Source organism: Phocoena phocoena, chromosome 10, assembly GCF_963924675.1.
Source record: "Phocoena phocoena chromosome 10, mPhoPho1.1, whole genome shotgun sequence".
Taxonomy (NCBI): domain Eukaryota; kingdom Metazoa; phylum Chordata; class Mammalia; order Artiodactyla; family Phocoenidae; genus Phocoena; species Phocoena phocoena.
The window spans coordinates 21,380,489-21,403,476 of record NC_089228.1 but is presented as its reverse complement, the minus strand read 5'-3'; the positions used below and the strand labels follow the sequence as shown (position 1 = coordinate 21,403,476).

Below are 22,988 nucleotides of genomic sequence, written 5' to 3'. Positions count from 1 at the left end.
GAATCTAGAAAAATGGTACAGATGAGCCGGTTTGCAGAGCAGAAATAGAGACACAGATGTAGAGAACAAATGTATGGACATCAAGCGGGGAAAGCACGGTGGGGGCATGGTGGGATTAACTGGGAGATTAGGATTGACATATATACACTAATATGTATAAAACAGATAACTAATAAGAACCTGCTGTATTTTAAAAAAATTAAATTAAAAAAAAAAAAAAAACACAGGGCTTCCCTGGTGGCGCAGTGGTTGAGAGTCTGCCTGCCGATGCAGGAGACACGGGTTCGTGCCCCGGTCCGGGAAGATCCCACATGCCGCGGAGCGGCTGGGCCCGTGAGCCATGGCCGCTGAGCCTGGGCGTCCGGAGCCTGTGCTCCGCAACGGGAGAGGCCACAACAGTGAGAGGCCCGCATACCACAAAAAATAAAAAACCACAATGAGATATCACCTAACACGTGTCAGCATGGCCGTCATCAAAATGTCCACAAATAACAAATGTCGGCGAGAAGGTGGAGAAGAGGGAACCTTCATCCACTATTGGTGGGACTATAAACTGGTGCAGCCACAGTGGAAAACAGTATGGAGATTTTTCCATAAAGCTAAAACCCGAACTACCATACAACCAAGCAATTCCACTCTTGGGTGTATTTCCGAAGAAAATGAAAATATTAATTCGAAAAGATATATGCACCCCAGTGTTCATAGCAGTATTATTTACAAGAGCCAAGACATGGAAGTAACCTGAGTGTCCAATAACAGATGAATGCATAAAGTAGATGTGGTTTACAGCGGAACACCACTCGGTCATAAAAAAGAAAGAAATTTTTCCATTTGCAGCAACATGGATGGACTCAGAGAGTACTGTGCTTAGTAAAATAAGTCAGACAGAAAGACAAATACTGTATGATATCACTTACATGTGGAATCTAAAGAATAGAACTAATGAATATAACAAAAAAGAAACAGACTCACAGATATTAGAGAACAAATGAGCAGTTATCAATGGGGAGAGGGACGTGGGGGGGCAAGATAGGGGTAGGGGGTTAAGAGGTACAAACTACTATGTATAAAATAAACAAGCTGCAAGGATATATTGTACAACATGGGGAATATAGCCAACATTTTGTAATAACTGTAAATGAAACATAACCTTTAAAAGTGTGAATCGCTATGTTGTATACCTGAAACATTGTACAGCAACTGTACCTCAATTTTTTTAATAAAAGGGGTGGTGTCAGGCTTGGAGCTTCATTGAGACAAACTCTAATTTCCAGGCAGAGCCCTTCTCAATCACGTGCCCCCGAGCAATAAGCAATAATCATTAATAACACCTGCCTCAAGAGTTCCCCTCTCCCCCCACCAAATAGCAATTCACTTTATTTCTTTAAAAAAGGAAAATAAACACAGCTTTGGTTTCCCCCCCTTCCTGGTAGTCATTTTCCTACATATAATTGAAAACTCTGGGCTATACCAGGATTTCTTGAAGTTTCAGCCCATCCTTAAACACTTTAGCAAATAAATGAATCCCCCCTCCCCCCAGGATTAAGAACGCACGTTTTGGAAAAAGACTTAAGCGTGAAGCCCAGAAGAACCTCCTTCCCGTCAGAGCCACCTTGCAACTACCTTACATAACTGACCCGTGAGTTTACATATGTGCATATATTTGCACAGATCACGTACCATTTGCCGTTTCATCACAGACGTAAGGAGCAGAAGCGAAGTTGAGATGCGGGTACCCCTCATGTAGCAGCCGAGAACGCTGAGGGCGAGGAGAAGGCAGGCGGGCGCTCAGGCCTTCATGGTTGGTGAAATTCTCAGGTGATGTTGACAAACGCACTCAGTGGGAAGCAAAGTTCGACTCCTACAGTCCTAGAGCCTCTGCCACTTTTGTCTGGGGCCCATCTAGTCTCTGTGAAGTTTTCCACCTCTTGGACCGTCAGCCCATCGCTGAGTCGAGCAGACCTCCACGGCCACTGTCCTCAGAGCATCTCAGGCTAAAGCTGTCATACGCGGAGGTTTCTCTGGTGCTCACAGGCCTAGGACTCTAGCTTCCTGTGGGTCTGCATCTTCTTCCTCCTTGTCAGCCACCTCGTCTTCTTCCTTCTTCCGCCTCCCAGCTCCTCTCCCTGCTTAGGAGGCCTCTCTGTGTGCCAGACACTAGGTGTGTTATCTTATACTTGCTTGGGAGGGACCTTCCCCGGCCCCTCTACGCCCCAGCTCCAGCCCCAGCGCACGGCATCTCCCTCCGTTACAACAGGCTCCTTCCCTTCCCCGCAGCCCCTCAGTTTATCCTTATATACCTTCACCTGCGTGATTATCTGATTAAGATCACCCTCCTCTATTCCTCACAATTGTTTGCTCGGTAAAGTGCCTTGCGGGTAGGAGAACCAAATAAAGCCTCACACAACCTTCAGGATGGTTCCCTTAATAGCCTGCATTTACAGATGAGAAAACTGTAGTTTCCTACAGAGGCTGGTTTTGGAGGGTGTCAGTGGCTTGCCTGAGGTCACTCGGGCGGTAAGGGGCAGGCCAGAACCTGTAACGTTCACCACCCAGTCCCTCGTCATTGCGGCTCTGCAAAGCCTCTCTCATTTCCCGTAAGACTTTACGTGTTTGCACTTGCCCAACATCATTACCCTACAGAAGACACTCGGAGGGTCTCAGGAAGCCTGAATGGGGGAAGTGGACGTTATCCACGTGTATTATGGGTCCTCCTCCCAAGGGACAGCCCAACAGAGTAAGTGCAAAATCTGCTACAAGGTCTTACCGCCGTGGGTGACCACCCAGACCACGATGTTTTTAGTCCAGACCTTTCTGCAGCGTTCCTGACCAGCGGTATTTACTTCCACCAAGAAAGCCGACTTTTAAATGCTAATATTGGGAGAAGGGTGGAGAAGAAGACAGGCAGGAAGAGGAAAAAGAACTAAGGAAGAAGAAGCAAAAAGACAAAAGCCGACAAGATCCTTCGCAGCTGTTGGCGCTTCTCATTAGTCTCAAAGCAAAGTCGTAAAAGAACGGGTGCCTTTTTCTGCACATTACTTTTATTCCTTGTCCCCCAGATTTATTGCCTGCACCAAGTAGCAGTCACCATAAAACTCTTTTCAACAGACTGCTATTTGCATCGCAAAAGCAAGACGATCAGAGAACATATAATCCAGTACAAAGTCAATACGATAGCATCACCAAGCGATTTCTGAGAGGCGGTTTATTTGCATAGAGATACCTGCCGGGCAGAACCAAAATCCCATCTGGGCTCCGTGTCTCGTGTCTCGGTGTGGTGACGGCAGTACAGATGCTCCACCATCACGTCTTTCTTTTAATTTCACAGGCAAGAGGATGCATTGACATCCTTGTGAACCGGAGGAGGAAAAACTCCCAGTCCCATTTCCACCAAGTGAACCATAAACGCTTCGAAAAACATCTTGTGTAAATTCTCTAGCTGAACGTTGCTGAATATTCCCTGCATTTTTGAAAAGTGCTATGTAGATAAAGATATTTCTCTGGAGGATTTACATTTTTCTATCAGTGTAGAATCGCTCTCACTGTCGATCAGTGCTTTCTTGCTTTGCTCTCCATTTTCTGCCGGCCCTACGGGCTGGAGTACTTGCCGCGGGAGGATGTTTGCTGCAGGAAGAAGTTACTTCCGGTTTCCTCAGCGTTTGCAATGTCTTCCTCTGCCTCCTTTTCCTCAAGCTTTCCAACGTTCATGCTGGCCCCTCCCTGGCTTTCCTTTGGCCTGTTCAGTGTGTCTGGTACTTCCGTCATTTCACTCTTGTCCTCGGCTTTATTTACTGTCTATTCCACCTTAAGGGTGGGTTTTCTTCTGGGACTTGGAACCTTGACCTTTAACTCACCCCCTTGCTGATTCCTCATCCAATCACCTCACAGCAAACTGGCCTGATTTCTCTGGCACCTTTATTTAACCCTGTGTCCAGCTCCTATTTCCCCCTAGGACCATAGGTACTTCTACAGATTTGCGTCCTTGCGATTTACTTTCCAGATTTTTTTTTTTTTTAACTACCATTACATTTTCCTTCCACTTGTCCTGCTGATGCCCTTGACTTGAGAGTCAGGAACGTGTTAGGGTAGCTGGATGGCATTAAACTTGGAATACGAAGGCCTGAGTCCACGTCCTTCCACTGCCATGGTGTAGTGTGGGGACAATCACACCTGGAGTCTGGCATGGCTACGTTAGTTGGGTTCTTTCAGGCTGGAAGGAAGAGGTCATCCCATGCATGACCTGAATGTACGGGTGGCCTCGTGGATACCTGGAGAGTAAGCTCATAGTTGTACTTGATACAAAAGAATCGCCAGTAGCTCAGATCTGGTGTCTTGGTACCAGAAACCTCGGCATCTTCCTCACGTCTCACATCTAAATGTCCCTGCTGAAGGGATCTGCGTGGGTCATTTCTTTACCCTTTATCTTACAACTGCCCGAATGGATAGAATGCAGCTCACTTATCGATCCCTGGTCCAATCAACTGTGATCTGGTAGCACCGTTGATTTAACTCACAAACAAGACGCAACCGGCCAGAGTGACTTCACACTAAAAGCACGGCCTGGTACCCGTTCCCCAGGAGGCAGATACAGCCGTGGCCACTGCTTACAGCAGCCTGCCTGGAGGGGGATTTTTGCAACACTAATCTTCACGCTCCCTGAGAAAGAGATCCAGTGGTCAAATGAATTTAGAAACGGTGCATATTACCTCTTCCTATTTAGAAATTCACGGTGTACATTAGTGTATCAAGAGTAGGGAGAAACCCTGCAAGAAACACCTCTACTCGGCTTGAGGCAGCATTTCCCTAGTAAACCGTTTTTTATGTAACATCTTAAGGATACCCAGTGGAAGACACTTTGCCGAGTGCTGGCTTGGATCTCGTGAGCTGTCTAGTGTCATCAGCTGTCACTGTCTCCTAGAGCGGCAGTTCCCAACCCCTGTGCATTAGAACATCTGGGGACATTTGACCAAACAGAGTCAGCCAGTGGTACCCCTGGGATTCTGATTAACTTGGCTTGGGGAGAGGTCTGGAGATCAGAATTTAAATGCTCCCCGGGTACTACAGCTTTAAATGATAATAGTCCTACGTGTCATAGTATAATAAAAGCATTTACTGAACAGATGTTATGTGCCAAGCCCTACACAAGTGGGACTTAATTTTTTTATTTTATCCTTAAATCAACCCTATCTAATAGATATTGCCACCAATTTAGGAGAAAATTGAAGTTTCCTGAGGCTAAGCAACAAACCTATGGTCGCACAGCTTCTGTGCTACAAGGGTGAGAAACCAGGGCCTTCTGATTTCCGTAACTGAATTCTTGGGTCTACACAACATGCCTCTCCCAGGAATCTTCTCTCTTGGTCTGAAAGTGCCTGTTAATGGTGGGCAGTCAACAAACCGTTGTGGAATGAACAATGCCATGAAGGATCTCCAAGTTCCTTTTCAGCAAAAACATCTCAAAATTCTGCAACTCATGGTTGTGAAAAAGAAACGATAGCAAATACCTAGGGCACTGCATTAGATCAGATCCATGTAAAAACTCGGTATTAATACCCCTTTGTGCTGAAAAGCCCTCCTTAATTAACATGCCACCATTTTTTGGCATCTAGACTTAAATGAACTCCTCCACTTATAGTCTGGTTCTTGTCAAACTAAATGATAACAGCACTTACATATGCAATAAGCTATAAAGCCAATATAAGAAAGAAGTTAGCTCCTAAGGATTGAGGAACTAACGAGCTATCTCGAGATCCTACAGTAGAGCTCTCCTCCCAAGAAAATTCCTTTGCATCAAAGAGAACGCATTCCACTAAACAGCTTCTCTCACTAGAAATCATCATCCCAGGACCAAATGCTCTTTGCACAAGATGATCAGGAGATATTACAGAGGATTCAGGAATTGGCTGCAGCTAAGAAATTACACACTTCAACCTGAAAACTGTCCAGGATAATTTTCCCACTTTCCCTCAAAACAGGGATGAAAAAAATCCATCACACACAGAAATAAGGCCCTACTCCTGGCGCTCAGGTGTCTGGAATTTACAACGAGATTATTACACCCAGGCTTCTGGGCGCAGAGGCCATTTGGAAGGGCTTGACTGCCACCTTGTGTTCAAAATGTGCATTACCGTTCAAAGTGAGGGCCCACATAACCTGTGCCTGGCTCTAAGCCACTTCTTCCATGACACGAGGGCTTATGACATCTTTTGCCATGCCCCAGTAAGCTAACGGAGGAGGACAGTATTAAAGTGTCTGGCAATAGCCCTTGGTTGGGAATATGGTATTTTGAATGACTGGTTTCTCCAAGGCAACCACACCTGAGTTAATTTGCTTATATGCTCCTAGTTTCAAAAAAGCGAGTATTTTTCTAATTCTCTCTCCATTGACTGTTTCAAAGAAAACTATACTATAACTGCAAGAAAAAACCTAACTCCAGGACTTCGTTCTCTATTTTCTTTTCCACCCAATTTCTCTCTTCTTTTTCCTTCTCTCCCTCCTTCCCTCCCTTCCTTTCTTCCTCCCTTCCTTCCTTTACTTCCTACATCACCTCTCTGTTTAAATTCCTTCACAAAGGAAGCCCTGTATCTAATCCATCTATTACTTATTAGCTGTGTGGCTTTGGGCAAGTTCCTTAACCTTTCTGTTAAACATCCCAAAGAATGGTTTTTACATTTTTTAAAAGATTGGGGGTGGGGACCAACGAATAGTAATATGGGACAGAGAACTCATATGGCCCACAAAGCCCAGTCTCGCCTTCTACCATATGAAGTACACGGGATCATCTATAAGGAATCTTTAAAACAAATAAAATCCGAGGGCTTCCGTGGTGGCGCAGTGGTTGAGAGTCCGCCTGCCGATGCAGGGGACGCGGGTTCGTGCCCCGGTCCGGGAGGATCCCGCATGCCGCGGAGCGGCTGGGCCCGTGAGCCATGGCCGCTGAGCCTGCGCGTCCGGAGCCTGTGCTCCACAAAGGGAGAGGCCACAGCAGTGAGAGGCCCGCGTACCACCAAAAAAAAAAAAAAAATCTGAATCAAATAAAGCCTTAGAAGCCCGCTGGCAAGCAGTAGAAGGGTGAGTGGAACAAGCTGAAGGGCATCACCCTGGCCCCGTTGTGGCTGCTGCAGTGGGTCTCGGAAGTCCCCCCATCACAGTCTCCCTATTGCTGGGAATGTTGGCTACTAATGGATTAAGGCCGAACTGCCCTCAGCTGAAGAGACCTGCCCTGCCTAAGGAGCCCGCGCAGCGCCCCCCTGAGGCCTCTCCTGCTACTGCATTGCAGCGCCATTCCTCCCTCCACCCAAGACTGGGCCCCTTCCTCACAGGTGTTAATCATGAGCCTCTTCCCCAATGAACCAATGAACCACCTGTGTATGAATCTCCATCCCAGAGTCTATTTCCCAGGGAACACGACCTAAGACATCCCTCCACAGTCTATTCCCAGCATAACAGCTAGAGTTAGCCTCTTCAAAGCCTCTTCAAAGTAGGTCGGGTCATTCCTCCTGTTTGAGATCCCTTCAATGACTCCCAACTCATAAGCATCAAAGGACAAAAGCCTTGCCATCTGCACCCCAAGCCCATTGCCTCTTTGACCTCAGCTCCTACTCCTCTGCCCCTCGATCACTCCAGCTACACTGGCTTCCTTGCTGTTCCTCAAACACACCAGGCATCCTCCTGCCTCAAGACCTTGGCACGCACCATCCGGTCTTCCTGGGATGCTCTTTGCTCTGCTGTCTACTTTCCTCCTCCTTTAGCTGCTTTAAATCCTGACTCAAAGGTGACCTCAGCGAGGATTTCCTTATCCTCTACCTAAGTGTGCCCAACTCCACCCCACCCCAGAGCGCCACATCCCTCATCCCCGTTTTAGTTTTGTCCATACCATGTATCAACATCCAGCACACAATATATTTCCCTTATGTATGTTAATATCTGTGTCCTCCACCGGAACGCAAGGTCCATGAAGGCAAGCACTTTTTTCTGTTCTGCTCACTGCTGTATCCCCAGAACCTAGAGTAGAGATGGTACCCAGTAGTTGCTCCATCAATAGCAAATAATTGAGTGAATAAATGGAGAACTATGGACATGGAATCAGAAGACCTGTGATCTTTAGAGAAGTCCTTTAAACAGCATCTGACTCTTTTCACGTTAAACATGGGAACAATTCTGGGACTTCCCTGGTGGTCCAGTGGTTAAGACTCCACGCTCCCAATGCAGGGGGCGCAGGTTCAATCCCTGTTCAGGGAACTAGATCCAGCAATGAAGATCCCGTGTGCTGCAACTAAGACCTGGAGCAGCCAGATAACTAAATAAATAAACAAATAAATAAATAAATAGAAATGGGAACAATTCTTATGTCATTTTAAAAAGATTATGCAATAGAACATTTGTGAAAGCATCATATGATAAACTGCTAAATAATTGTAGGGTACAATTTTTCCTTAAGCTGAATTCTTCATCAGTGAGCTACTCAATTTGTATAATCTAGAGCTGCCAGATTGCCGAAAAAAAAGTAAGCATCTGACATTCAGACACAGAAAACCCTGAAAATAGTCCGGTATTCAAATAAATTGTAAAACAATTTATTCCAAGGCCATACTCCACATGTACAAACAATGACATGCACCTCTTCAAAGACTTAATAAAAAGAGCAGTCTTTACATTTTACATTTTATAACAATTTGAAGACCTTCCTTTGCCCCCATCAAAAAAGTCTGATAAAACTGAGTTCCATAAAGTATCTAATGTATTTTCTTGTTTCTGTAAAACATATTGTCTCTTTAAATGTGAAATATGCAAATGTAACATTTTATTATGAAATTGTTCTCAACGTCTGAAATTCTTGATATCTACAGAATCGCATTGCCACATAGTTTTTAAAATGACATAAGAAGGTAAACTGTTGAAATGTTTTTTGAGGCCATTTTTTCAGATGTTTGCACCTCTCTGACTAGAAGTGCAACGTGGTCTCGACAGCTCCTTTTATGTGAGCAACCTCAGTGGTTACTCGGCATACTGGACAAAGGACGGCCACAACACCACTCCTTTCAAAATTCATATGTTGTAAGTCTTTTAAAACAATGTTAAGATCTCAAATCAAAGCTATTGCTACAGTGATTCACTAATTTCCTGACAGATATTTTAATAAATATTCCTCAACTCTAGAAAACTGTTCATAATCCTTTAAAGCAGGAGTCAGCAAACATGTTCTGTAAAGGTCCAGATAATAAATATTTTAGATTTCTCAGGTCGCTTCTCTGCTGCATATTCTTTTTTTTTTACAACTCTAAAATATTTTTTTAAAAAATGCTTAGCTCTGCTGTACTCTGTTAATCCCCTACTTAAAAAAATAGAAGCTGCTAGTCTCTAAATTAGACTGCTCAAGTGTTAATAAAATGTAAACTTCACATTTTACAGTAAAATAAATCCATGGTTTCTGACCACTAAATTGAAAGTTCATAGACAATAGGAAATGAAGCCCATTCAAAGAGTGGGGCTGCATTTCAGATATGCTGTTTAATCAATGGCACTTTCTTACGGCTTCTTATTCATTTTGAATTGGATAATTCATGCATGTCTTTACCTTTTTTGTGTGTGTGTCTTTACTTTTTTCATAGGGAAAAAAATCTCCTCTTGTGACTAATTTAAAGTTTGCAAAATCAAAGACTAGAATACTTCCATGCTAAAAGAGGTAGACGCATACACATAGGTATATGCACTTACAAGCACTTACATGCTCTCCACGGCTAAGAAGGAACCAGTGGAAACCAGCTAGAAGGTACACAAAACAGTTCTAAAGGACGTCCTCATTTGTTTTTATCATACGTGGTTGTTACATGTGAGGAAAACATGATTTGCATATGAAATGTGAATATGAACTAATGCAACAGCATGGTTAATTCAGGTTCTCGATGAATATAACCTGGCGTTGACTAAAAAGATACGAGAATTCAGCAGGAGTTGGTTTAGACTCTGATACAGTTAAACAGATCTGTTTATAATACTGTTTAATCTATAACACGGGCCTATAGCTTGGTACTGAGAACCACAACTGTGTGTGTGTGTGTTTGCATGTTTTCCTTTCCTACTACAAACAGTGCTGTGAACAAATCATGGCAAATAAATGAGTTGTGAATTTGCTCAAATATATCATTAACAAGTTGGAAGCCTCCTGAATGACGAGCTCATGGTATTCCATAAAAACATTTACAAATTCTAAAGCTAAGAAAGTTGCAAACTTTGGTATCCCTAAGAAAAAAGCTCAATTACGGCAGTGAGCCCAGGCCCAGTTTCTGAACTATAAAAAGTAAAGTTTTCAGTGCAAAAGAGTATCTTGATAAATAGCAATGACACAACAATCACATGAAACAGTTAAAGACTATAAAACACATAAGTAATACCCTGAAGGCATGTTTTGGTATTCAAAAAAGGTACTTTGGGGCTAGGAGAAAACAGGCTGTTTTACCTATTTAACTGTGAGGTGAGTCTGGGCGGAGGACCATTTAAACACTCCCTTTTGGCAAAAAGACTCAATACATTTATAGCTCATCATGTTTTTTCTTAAATGGCCACTTCGGGTGTTGCAATACGTGGTCTGCAGCCTGAAGGACAAGGTACATAAATTCTTCTACATCAAAAGAGTAGTTGGTAAACTTCGGATGTTCCCCCAGAGTTGGGTGGTGGCCCTGCAAAAACGAAGCAAAAGACAAATTTGTAAGGTGTTGAGGATGTGGTTTTCTGAACAAGAAGAAAGTTATTTTACTTTGGCCAAAGGAACTACTTTAGTTTATACTCTACATCAGAGGTTGGCAAATTTTTTCAGTAACAGGCCAGATAACATATATTTTCAGCTCCATGGACCACAAAGTCTCCACCACAATTATTCAGCCCTGCCAATGAAGTGCTCAAGCAGCCATAGACAGACAACACATAAACAGAGGAGCAGGACCATGTCCCGGTAAAACTTTATTTATAAAAACAACTGGAGGGCCAGATTTAGCCCACTGGTCTGTAGTTTCCTGATCCCGTCTCTAAATAATTTAATAGGTCTCTCTAGGCCCAAATTTCATGAAGTTCTCTTTTCCACATAAAGAGAGAGAGAGTAATTAATTTCTCCTTTCCCCCAATTTGCAAATATAAAGCACAACAACTCACGATTCCAGAGAAGAACCATTTTATCTTTGGATTGAAGTTCAAAGATAGTTTGTCACATTAACTAGACACTTTAAACCAATTAAAAAGAAAACAGGATGAGTTTTGTCCTGAACTTTACCTTATCTTGAGGAAAGACTTTGCTCTGCCTTCTCCAAGTGATGTAGTGGACGCCTCTCAGCCTGGCCAGGTCCAAATAACAGCGTTCATCTCCACAGTTGTATCTAAGGACACAAGGACATCCACACATGGGGCTTTTGCCTGGGATTGCTGGCCAATTTGCAATTCTCTAGGGAAAAAATTCACCTCCCAAATATGTGCTTACAAAAGGTTTTATAAACGGTAAACGAGAGTGAGAGAGATTCGTGTTCATAGCAGCAGCGTTCACAATAGCTGAAAGGCGCAAATGACCTGAATGTCTACCAACTGATGAATGGATAAATAAAATGTGGTATATCCATACAAGGAATAATTATTGACAATAAAAAGGAATGAGTACAGATCCACGCTACAACATGGATGAACCTTGAAAACATGATGCTAAGTGAAAGAAGCCAGTCAGAAAAGCCCACATATGGTATGATTCCACTTACATGAAATGTCCATAATAGACAAATCTATAGAGACAGAAAGTAGATTCGTGGTTTCCAGGGGCTAGGAGGAGGATGGAATGAGAGTAACTGCTGAAGAGTACTGAGTTTCTTTGGGGGGATAATGAAAATTTTATAAAATTATGGTGGTGGCAGCAATCAGAGAAGAAAAAGAAATAAAAGGAATCCAAATCGGAAAAGAAGAAGTAAAGCTGTCACTGTTTGCAGATGACATGATACTATACATAGAGAATCCCAAAGATGCTACCAGAAAACTACTAGAGCTAATCAATGAACTTGGTAAAGTAGCAGGATACAAAATTAATGCACAGAAATCTCTTGCATTCCTATACACTAATGATGAAAAATCTTAAAGTGAAATTAAGAAAACACTCCCATTTACCACTGCAACAAAAAGAATAAAATATCTAGGAATAAACCTACCTAAGGAGACAAAAGACCTGTATGCAGAAAATTATAAGACACTGATGAAAGAAATTAAAGGTGATACAGATAGATGGAGAGATATACCATGTTCTTGGATTGGAAGAATCAACATTGTGAAAATGACTCTACTACCCAAAGCAATCTACAGATGCAGTGCAATCCCTATCAAACTACCAATGGAATTTTTCACAGAACTGGAACAAAAAATTTCACAATTTGTATGGAAACACAAAAGACCCTGAATAGCCAAAGCAATCTTGAGAACGAAAAATGGAGCTGGAGGAATCAGGCTCCCTGACTTCAGACTATACTTCAAAGCTATGGTAATCAAGACAGTATGGTACTGGCACAAAAACAGAAATATAGATCAATGGAACAGGATAGAAAGCCCAGAGGTAAACCCATGCACATATGGTCACCTTATCTTTGATAAAGGAGGCAACAATATACAGTGGAGAAAAGACAGCCTCTTCAATAAGTGGTGCTGGGAAAACTGGACAGCTACATGTAAAATTATGAGATTAGAACACTCCCTAACACCATACACAAAAATAAGCTCAAAATGGATTAAAGACCTAAATGTAAGGCCAGAAACTATCAAACTCTTAGAGGAAAACATAGGCAGAACACTCTATGACATAAATCACAGCAACATCCTTTTTGACCCACCTCCTAGAGAAATGGAAATAAAAACAAAAATAAACACATGGGACCTAATGAAACTTCAAAGCTTTTGCACAGCAAAGGAAACCATACACAAGACCAAAAGACAACCCTCAGAATGGGAGAAAATATTTGCAAATGAAGCAACTGACAAAGGATTAATCTCCAAAATTTACAAGCAGCTCATGAAGCTCAATAACAAAAAATCAAACAACCCGATCCAAAAATGGGCAGAAGACCTAAATAGACATTTCTCCAAAGAAGATATACAGACTGCCAACAAACACATGGAAGAATGCTCATCATTAATCATTAGAGAAATGCAAATCAAAACTACAATGAGATATCATCTCACACCAGTCAGAATGGCCATGATCAAAAAATCTAGAAACAATAAATGCTGGAGAGGCTGTGGAGAAAAGGGAACCCTCTTGCACTGTTGGTGGGAATGTAAATTGATACAGCCACTGTGGAGAACAGTATGGAGGTTCCTTAAAAAACTACAAATAGAACTGCCATACCACCCAGCAATCCCACTACTGGGCATATACCCTGAGAAAACCATAATTCAAAAAGAGTCATGTACCAAAATGTTCATTGCAGCTCTATTTACAATAGCCCGGAGATGGAAACAACCTAAGTGTCCATCATCGGATGAATGGATAAAGAAGATGTGGCACATATATACAATGGAATATTACTCAGCCATAAAAAGAAACGAAATTGAGCTATTTGTAATGAGGTGGATAGACCTAGAGTCTGTCATAGAGAGTGAAGTAAGTCAGAAAGAGCAAGATAAATACTGTATGCTAACACATATATATGGAATTTAAGAAAAAGGGAATGTCGTGAGGAGCCTGGGGGTGGGACAGGAGTGGGGACGCAGACCTACTGGGGAGTGGACTTGGGGATGTGGGGAGGGCGGAGGTGGGCTGTGGCAGGGCGAGGGAGAGGCATGGACATGTGTACACTGCCAGGTGTGGGGTGGATGGCTGGTGGGAGGCGGCTGTGTGGCGCGGGGAGATCAGCTTGGCGCTTTGTGACTGCCTGGAGGGGTGGGGTGGGGGGAGTGGGGGGGAGGGAGACGCAGGAGGGAGGAGATGTGGCATCGTGTGTGTATGTGTGGCTGATTCACTTTGTTGTAGGGTGGGGGCTGGCACACCATTGTGGGGCAATTGTACTCCAGTGAAGATGTAAAAAAAAAAAAGGGAAGGAAAAAACAAAAAAAGTCTTGAAAGATGTAGTTAAACTGTAGTTCAGACAGGTCACTAGCAACCCCCCACACACCCTTCTCCATTTTAACCGTATGTGGAAGTGTCCCTTTTCTGAATCTCTAGTCAACTCTGGAAAAGAAAAAACTTCCTAATATTTGCCAGTCTGAGAAATGAAAAATAGCATCTTTTTACTATTTTGATCTGTATTCTCTTTTATCATGACTAACAGTGAATGTCTTTTCATATGTCGATTGGCAATTATTGTGCAGTGTTTGTTTAAAAAAATAAATAAATAAATAAAACCATTGAATTATACGATTTAAATGAGTGAATTGTACGGTGTGTAAATTATGTCCCAATAAAACTGTTTATAGAAACGCACACACACAAAAGAGTGGGAGAGATTATTTTTAAAATATTCCCATAACTAAATTATCTTAACTTTCCAAAAGCAGAATAGGATTAAAGAATGGAGGGGACCTTTATCAATAGGACTGTGAACTTGATATTAACTCCTAATACCCCCATCTTTGTACATATGAACGTGGCCTTGGGGTAGGTAACATAGCCTCCAAAGCAGAAATTGATCCCAGGTCTGTTGACCTTCAAGGCCTGAGATTTCTTAATGACATTTCTTTCCTTCCCTCCTTCCTTCCTTTCTTCCCTCCCTTCTTCTCTGGAAGAAATGAATTGAAATAGAGTCTACAATTATCTGGCTATTTCTCTAACATATATATATTTTTAAATGTTTTTCAGGGTGTTGGAAGTTCATGACAACTTTTTTCTAATTAGTCTATTTAAATGCCAAGTCAAGTCATTTTTAAAATGTGACCATAAAATCAAAATATTTAGATGCAAGGAGGGGAAATCAGGTAACAGTAATCACTATTGATATCCAGAGTGGAATTATTAAAGGAGAGAAGTCCCTGTCTCCATAAACAACCACCGAGTTAACGGAACACTCTGGGAAAATTACTTTCCCCTTGAGGCCTCAGTCTCCCTGTGTATGGAATCAGTGAGCACTAGGCAAAGTGCTGGGCTTGTGTTTTGGAGCTGTGCTCTTCACCAGGCATACAGGTACTCAAACTCTCTATCTCTCTTTTTCTTAATTGTGGTAGAAAACACATGACATAAAATTTACCATCTTAACCATTTATAAGTGTACAGTTCAGGGGTAAGTATACCTTATTGTTATGTGACCAATCTCCAGAATGCTTTCATTTTGCAAAAGTGAAACTGTCCCCATTAAACACTAAGTCCCCATTCACCTCTCCCCCCAGTTCCTGGCAACCACTCTTCTACTTTCTGTCTCTATGAATCTGACTACTCTATGTACCTCATATAAGTGAAATCATACGGTATTTGTGCTTTTGAGAGTGACGTATTTCACTTACCATAATGTCCTCAAGGTTCATCCCTGTCATATAGCATGAGATAGGATTTCTTTATTTTTTTAAGCTGAATAATATTCTATTGGATGTGTGTGTATCACATTTTGTTTATCCATTCAACAGTCAATGGACAACTGAGTTGCCTCCACCTCTTGGCTAATGGAAAAACGCGGCTATGAACATGGGTGGGCAACACACAGGTTCTTTTTTTTTGTGTGTGGTACGCGGGCCTCTCACTGTTGTGGCCTCTCCCGTTGCGGAGCACAGGCTCCGGACGCGCAGGCCCAGCGGCCATGGCTCACGGGCCTAGCCGCTCCGCGGCATGTGGGATCTTCCCGGACCGGGGCACGAACCCGTGTCCCCTGCATCGGCAGGCGGACTCTCAACCACTGCGCCACCAGGGAAGCCCCAGGTTCTCTTTTAACACAAAAATTACACTGATTGCAGGGAGATGCTTTCAGTTTGACAGGAACACAGACATGCACTCAGAGGAAGGAAACCACAGATTCACATCTCCCGAATCCTGCTGAGATGGGGAAGGAAAGAGATATTTGCTTGCTAAGGGCAATGGCAGGCTGCAGACTTCACATTTTTAGTTTTAGGTCTTTTTTTCTTTTTACATGCCTAGATGATGTGACTTCTTTGTAATGATTAAATATGAAGCCTTTTAATGCTCTGAACGAAAGCCTCAGCTGGCAGAAAAAGCATTATCAGCTGCCTCAATGTAAAACTGTCCCCAAACACTTACAGTTCAAACACAGCAGCCCAGTCCGGAAGGAAAAGTAAATGGGTAAGACCAGCTCCATGCATTCCAATAAATATGTCCGTGTTATGCGTGATCCTTAGCTGATCTAAAAACCCAAGTTCCCTGTGAACATAAAGAACAACAAAAGAACAAAGGGGAGGAGAGGGAAAGTATTAAGTTACGTAAGTTCATGATTCATGGTAACAGCATTTATACGAGTATCTTTCCCAATTTAAAGCACGTTCTGCCATGATACTTTTTTGCCAATTTCAAATCTACTCCAGAAATTAACAACTTACTTAATAACATTTTCTCTAAGTTAAGCTCCCTTTTTTTTAAACTTACATTTCCTTATTTTAGAAGAAAACTTTTATACCTGTCTTAAATGGAAAACCAGTAACTCATGACATGAACAAAACTGTAAAAATAGATATAATGAAACTAAAAAGCATTATTCCAATCTAGGTAGATAACACTGCGAGGCAGAGCTCTGAGCCTGAGGCTTGCTCCCTCTTTATGAAAAATGAAATTAGCAAGCATTAAAGTGATGCTATGATATATTCGTACCAAACTGAAAACTATTTCCTTAAAATCATATAGGAATTTTTACAAAATAAAATAAATTCTTCCTTGTGTGATTTGAGTCATTCGATTACCATCTGGGTACTCCTAAGACAGTCTTGGATGCCATGAGGGCATTTTCCTGTCTTTGTGGATGTATGAGGGATAAATCCACAATTTTATGCACCTTGGGACTGTAAAAGTAGTCTTTGAATTCAAGACACTAAAAGATGTGCAAACTCTGAACCGAAAGTCAGTGAGGCTGGGAAGAAATGCTGGACAGAGGCTAACACGCTGAATAAACATAATGGAATCCGATCTCCCAGCCCCACCCACTCAAAGTGAAGAAAAATAAATAGGTCCGCTGGCATCTAAGAAGGGAAAGCAAATTTCCTCTTAATCAGCTTCACCTCTTTAAAGAGCTTCCTCTCCCAGCAGAACAGAAACCCCACACTCCGCACAAGGGAAGGGAGACAAAGCCACCAAGTGTGTCTCACACGAGGTACATGTGCCTCAGTTTCCCCAGGAATGCCAACCGATACCGAGGCAAGGAGCGGCATTTGTCCGGGGGAATATACCCGTGGAGTTATTATTTCTGGAAAAGGCCCAAAGGTCAGGACTCACAAACCTCGATGCCGTTAGGTTACTACTGTGTCCCTCAGATTGGCAAGGTCTGAATTTACTGTCACTCTTCCTTCATCGGGGAAACCCCTACGTATTCTTCAAAGCCAGTCAGCGACAGAGCCTCAGAGGTGCCCCCCCCGCCCAGTTCTTTCATCCTGACCCCGGGCCCTCTTCTACCTCCACATTTTTCCTCAGGTGGCAATGAGGGGAGTCACCGTGGCGAAGTGTCACCCGTCCAATAGGAATAGCTTCGCCAACCTCACAAGACTCTCAGAAGAGGGAGATGAGACAGAGCTAGGGAAGCATAAGAGTAAGTCTCAATAAATGACAGCTGTTCTTGCAACTGCTATTTATTCAGATTCAGTGTCTGAGGTCCTCAAGACAAGAGCCATGCTTCCTCCACAACTGCATTCCTACTGCAAAGCCTGGTGACCGGCCCATGGTAGGTACCTGATAAAGATGTGTGGTATAAATGAACAAATGTTTAATGAATGAGGTGCAAAACTCCCACACTTACCAACAAATTTAAACCTAGCTGTGTCGGGCACCCTATGCTGGTATATGTATCCTTTTGTTTTTACATAGAAAAAAACTGTTGGGACAACAAGACTATGATTGTGGGTGGGCCAAGGAGGGAGAGAAAAGTCTTCACTTTCTTTTGGAACTTTTCTATACTGCTTGACCTTTTCTACCAAGAACATGTATTATCTTTAGAGTATTATTGTTTTCATGTCAACACGGGTTACCTAGACAGTAAATGATAGGCAGACTCTGTCTTTCCAAGCTGTTTACTTGTATCAGAATTTTAAAAGAAACGTAATATTTGGAAAGATTTTTAGAAGCCTCATATTATTTGATGAACCTCAAATTATTCCCTTAATTATTCCCATATTGTAGGTCAGAAGTTGAAACCCAGCAGCTAGCCGGCAAGTGAAGCCTACAACATTTTTTTAAAATTCGGAATTAGTTGCCGACTTTTAGAAATTCAGAAATTTCAAATGAAAATCAGCATTCATCACTTCTCTTTAAAAAAGGGATGGTGCGGCAGCATCAGGCCCCTCACAGCTGAAGAGCTTCCGGCCCCTAAGCCCGGGGTCCTCACCTGCCCATTTCATTCACCGATGGCGTCCGCTTGTCCCTTCCAGGTCTACATGCGCCAACAACTCCCATTCGCAAAGTCCTTCCTCTCCCCCATTAACTCATCAAAGTCAAAGACGACAGTGTCTGCCCAAGAGTGGGTTATTACTTACTTATACTTATAATCGACAATCTGGACGTCAAATGTAGATACCGTTTTCAGTGCATTTACAAGCTGGGAAAATAAGAGAAACCTTTAGAATTTCTTTTCCTTCCTTCTCTTCTGTTTTACTTACCTTGGAGTCCGCAAATTTTTATTTTTCATATAAAATATTTTTAAAGTATTAAATATCCTTCAGGTCTATTGTGTTTAACCCTTAACTGAGTTCAAGTGCAGGCTCCACGCCTGCATTTTAGGGAGGATACGCTACCTCCCTAAAATTGCACTGCTCTGAGCTGCTACGAGGCTGCGGGGTGACAATTCTTAAGAGCAAAGGGCTTGACACAGACGCACATGAAGTGTTAGCTATTGTTATTCCAATAGTTAGTCCCTCAACTTTCAACATATATTCGTTGGGTACCTACTTTGTTCCAGAATTTTCTTCCTACCCATCATCTCATTTCAGACAAACCCCTAGTGCTCTGGAACCTCATCCACCAAAAATACTAAATTCCGGGCAGAAAAACTTTCAACATCTCTACGCAGGAAAACAACTATACTTTTAGCGAAGAGAAAACAACTAAGCACGATTAATCGATCATCGAATGCATCGTCATGGTTCTCTATGTCCCTCACAATTCTAATCTTGAAGTAGGGCAGGATTGCATGAACCATCATTTAATGAGAGCATCTGGGTTTTGCTATCTATCCACGAGTCAAGGAAAAGAGAAAGGTGCTTTCTCCTCTGCCTGGGAGCTGCTTCTCCAAGAGACGCCAATCCTGGGAGAAAAGCAGCCAGTTGGGAGCTCTTTGGCTTGGTATTGGAGCTGAATTACCAAATCCCACCTTTGGGCAAGAGCATCCGGGCGATCTGCGGAGCTGGATCCGAAAACGTCGATGGCTGCAGTGTAGCACCCACTGATGCTACCCTTCCACTGGACTTCTTTCCAGCAGCTGATTGCCCCTTCCCGATGGACTGGGAGGCAAGGTGGGTCGGTCTCCTCCAAGGTCAAATTGTGTTAGGGCCGTGGAGCGCTCTGCTGAAGAAGCAGGCTCAGACCCTGACGAACCTGGCTCACCCCTCATTACTCTGCTCATTAGCTGGGTGACCTTGGGCATGTTTTTTAACCTATAAGCCTCAGTGTCCTTGCCCAGAATAGAGAATAATAATACCTGTATTTTCGGTTTGCTGGGAAAGTTGCCGTACAGGTAATGGGGAGCACATAGCAATATACTTGGTACATAATTGCAGCCAACACCCGTTACCTCTATCAATACATACTATTGATCTACCTGCTAATGAGGCTTCTCACCTGTCTACCCCAACACTGCATTACGTGATACTTTTATTTCCAGGTGTTTAAAACACACATACGTACACTGTTCATTTCTTCCATCCACACAGCTCACAATCAATGCCTCGTTACACCATATGTTCATGTCCTCCATAATCCATATGCATCTCAAGAGATGCTAACTACATAATTTGGATTAGACACCCAAATTAATCTGTGTGAAACATTTTCCCCATCAAAACCTGCCCCCAATTTCCCTCCCATCTCAAGTCCACTGAACTGCTTAAGCTAAAAGCCCAGGAGTTCACGCTTGATTCTCACTACCTCTCCCGGCCGTACCTGAGGCTGTAACTGTACATTCCCACACACAAGTATCATAGGCTTTATCTCCAAGATACATCCTGAAACCACTTATTTTGTCATCCCTACTGTCACCCGCTTCATCTAAACTCTTATCAGGGTAACGGCTCTTAATCAATCTCCCCACTCCTACTCTTGCAGCCAGAGTCATTTACAAATAAATAAGTCAGTTTCATCTCTCTGTGTCTTCATTTTCTATTTGCTGCTGTGACAAATTACTACAAACTTATCATCTTAAAACAACACAATTTATCCTCTTATGGTTCTGTAGGATAGAAGTCCTACACAATGAGGTAGAAACCTCACTGGGATGAAATCAAGGTGTAGGCAGAGCTGCACCCCTTCTGGAGTCTCTAGGGGAGAATCCTTGCCTTTTCCAGCTTCTAGAGGCCATCCACATTCGAGCAAACCTTACTATTGCAAGGACATCGTCCAGCCATGCTGTTGTGGGGAGGCTTCCATGGTGATCTCCTTAAGATTAAGTATAATTTATGAATTGATGTTGTTGAAATGAGTCAGGGAGGCTAAGAGGTGAACAATTTCTAAGACACCCATGAAAAGGATGGAGACTTTTCCAACTTAATCTGCTGCTGGATGCCACAGTCCTGCCACAGTCCATCAGCCATCTCCCCAAAGAGACTCTCCCATTGTTTTGCTGCTAGTTTGCCCAGAGACAAAAAATTTGGCAATCCATGGCAGCAAAGGCAGGACTCAGCCAGTTTTGTCTCTGTTTCCACACTGAGGTGGTGCGATGAACGTCGACAGTGAGGCAAAGCTCATTCAGCAGTGGATGGTTTGATGACTTGCAGTAGAAATCCAATAAATAAACTGGGCACAGCCATCAGACTTTTCTAAAAGCTAATAATTTCAAATCAAAGCATTTAGTATGATGTGAAAAAAATAAAGCACATCAGTCATAGGAAGTGAAATTCAATATGACGCTATTAAAAATGCATCCCCAAAACTAACCTCATTTTGGTTGAGGATTTTCCGGTATTCTGTGCTCCGTGCGAGAATGGTGACTCGAATTTTTCCATCCTGTGGAAAAGGCAAAATAATGCTGCGTATGCCCGGACAGATAAATGAACAGATGAACTTAAAATGTGATTTTCACCGAGAGATGAAACTCAATAAGGACACCTTTATGAAACTTTTTTTTTTTTTAGCCTGATTTCTTCACAGTTCTCTCAGGGGATAAAAATGCATCCACTTTAGCCACAGAAGGCAAAACCCGTTCATCATACTACTTCTTTTTGGTTGGTTGGGTGGATTTGGGGGCAGAGTTTATGTGGGCTGGGTAGGGGTTTGAGGAAGGATGGAGAGATACAGGGAAAAGAAAAGGCAAAGAAAAAGAGAAAAAAACACATTCTTCCACTATCTTTAGTTTATCGAAATTTTCTCGGTTGTTGACATCTGATTTCAAATCACTCCAGGTCAGAAAACAACCCAGAAAACACTGTCTGCTGATGATCTCCTTTTTCTGCAAAGCTGGTATTGATTTTTATTCGGGGTGAAAAGTCAAGACCACCTCAGAACCCATAATGTAGTCATTACCTTGGGACCCTCTTGTGTGATGTTCAGTCTGTGTAGTACATGCTGAGAAAATGCCCGGAATAATCCGGTATTTTGACAGCCAGATATCTAAAATAAAAAAATATTTCCTATTACAATGAATAATATCTGCATTACTATTTAAGATGTTCTCAAGTTGTATGTAAGTGTTATCTTAAAATCCATGAAGAATAAATTCTCTGAATAGGAATGTTAACCACAGATGACATGCTTACCAGAGGGGTATTATAGAACAGCCCGTATCTCATCCGGGGGAGTAAGGAAAAAATAGCTTCTTTAAAACATACCTAAGGATGAAGATATTTTAAAAGGTAAGAGAACACAGTTTGCACCCTTCACACCAAAACAGCACGAATAATTACAGAAAATAATTTAATTAATCTCTGTTTTGCATCAAAATATTTTGCATAGCCAATTATTTCACTCAACTGAAATTCATATTCCTGAAAAAGCTATGAACAAAAGGTTTTAAAAGCTACGTGGTTAATAACCATGATGATTCTAGTTATTACAAATGAAACTGAGTTAGAAATCAATGGTAATAGCTCATAGAAACTCAGATTAAATATCTGATGAGTGAGTCATCTGTAATGACAGTTATTTACAGACATTTCAGTAAAGTTTCCAGTACCCTTTTGGAATCATAAGTTTTCAAATGTATAACATCATAATCAGTAAATGCTTTCCATGTATCGGAGAACAGGTCACCATATCCGTAGGAGCTCTGAAAATGGAAACAAAGTAAGTTAGGGAATTTGGCTAAACTTGGCTTTTCAAAAATGTGAGAAAATACCTGAATTAGCTTCTTAGTATTAAGAACCAGCAATCCGAAATAAGCTCATAAAACCCATAGAAAAAAAATGGATTTTCATCTTGGGCCTGAGCAAGTCCCTAATCTGATGTAGTATCATCAGAAATAATCACCACAATTATAATCTTAGCTTTCCATCCCAGCCCTTTTTATTCTCATGTCCTTAAAATGGCAGTCATTGTGGGGGGTTTTCCCCCGTGAATTTTCTATCCAAATCACAGATACACACAACACATATGTACACCACCTTTTGTACACCCTGTGATATGCTCAGGGAGCAAAACCCATCAGAGCAGACAGAATACACTTTTGGAAAGAAATCTGAGAGCAAGA

General features: G+C 42.3%; 1 protein-coding gene across 2 annotated transcripts in view; it reads right to left on the bottom strand.

The window, feature by feature from the left end:
* Positions 1 to 10,532: 10,532 nt before the first annotated feature.
* The window catches only part of EOGT (EGF domain specific O-linked N-acetylglucosamine transferase), a 29,772-nt gene continuing 17,316 nt past the window's right edge, over positions 10,533 to 22,988 (bottom strand). The window contains exons 8-15 of one of the 2 annotated variants that reach the window (XM_065885251.1): positions 22,476 to 22,568; positions 22,060 to 22,131; positions 21,827 to 21,913; positions 21,242 to 21,310; positions 18,631 to 18,692; positions 16,199 to 16,318; positions 11,267 to 11,369; positions 10,533 to 10,679 (exon numbers count right to left, since the gene is read on the bottom strand). In XM_065885251.1, the coding sequence (XP_065741323.1) occupies positions 10,533 to 10,679; positions 11,267 to 11,369; positions 16,199 to 16,318; positions 18,631 to 18,692; positions 21,242 to 21,310; positions 21,827 to 21,913; positions 22,060 to 22,131; positions 22,476 to 22,568 (753 nt within the window). The remainder of the gene's footprint in view (positions 10,680 to 11,266; positions 11,370 to 16,198; positions 16,319 to 18,630; positions 18,693 to 21,241; positions 21,311 to 21,826; positions 21,914 to 22,059; positions 22,132 to 22,475; positions 22,569 to 22,988) is intronic. The other variant, XM_065885252.1, reaches the window with a different exon arrangement.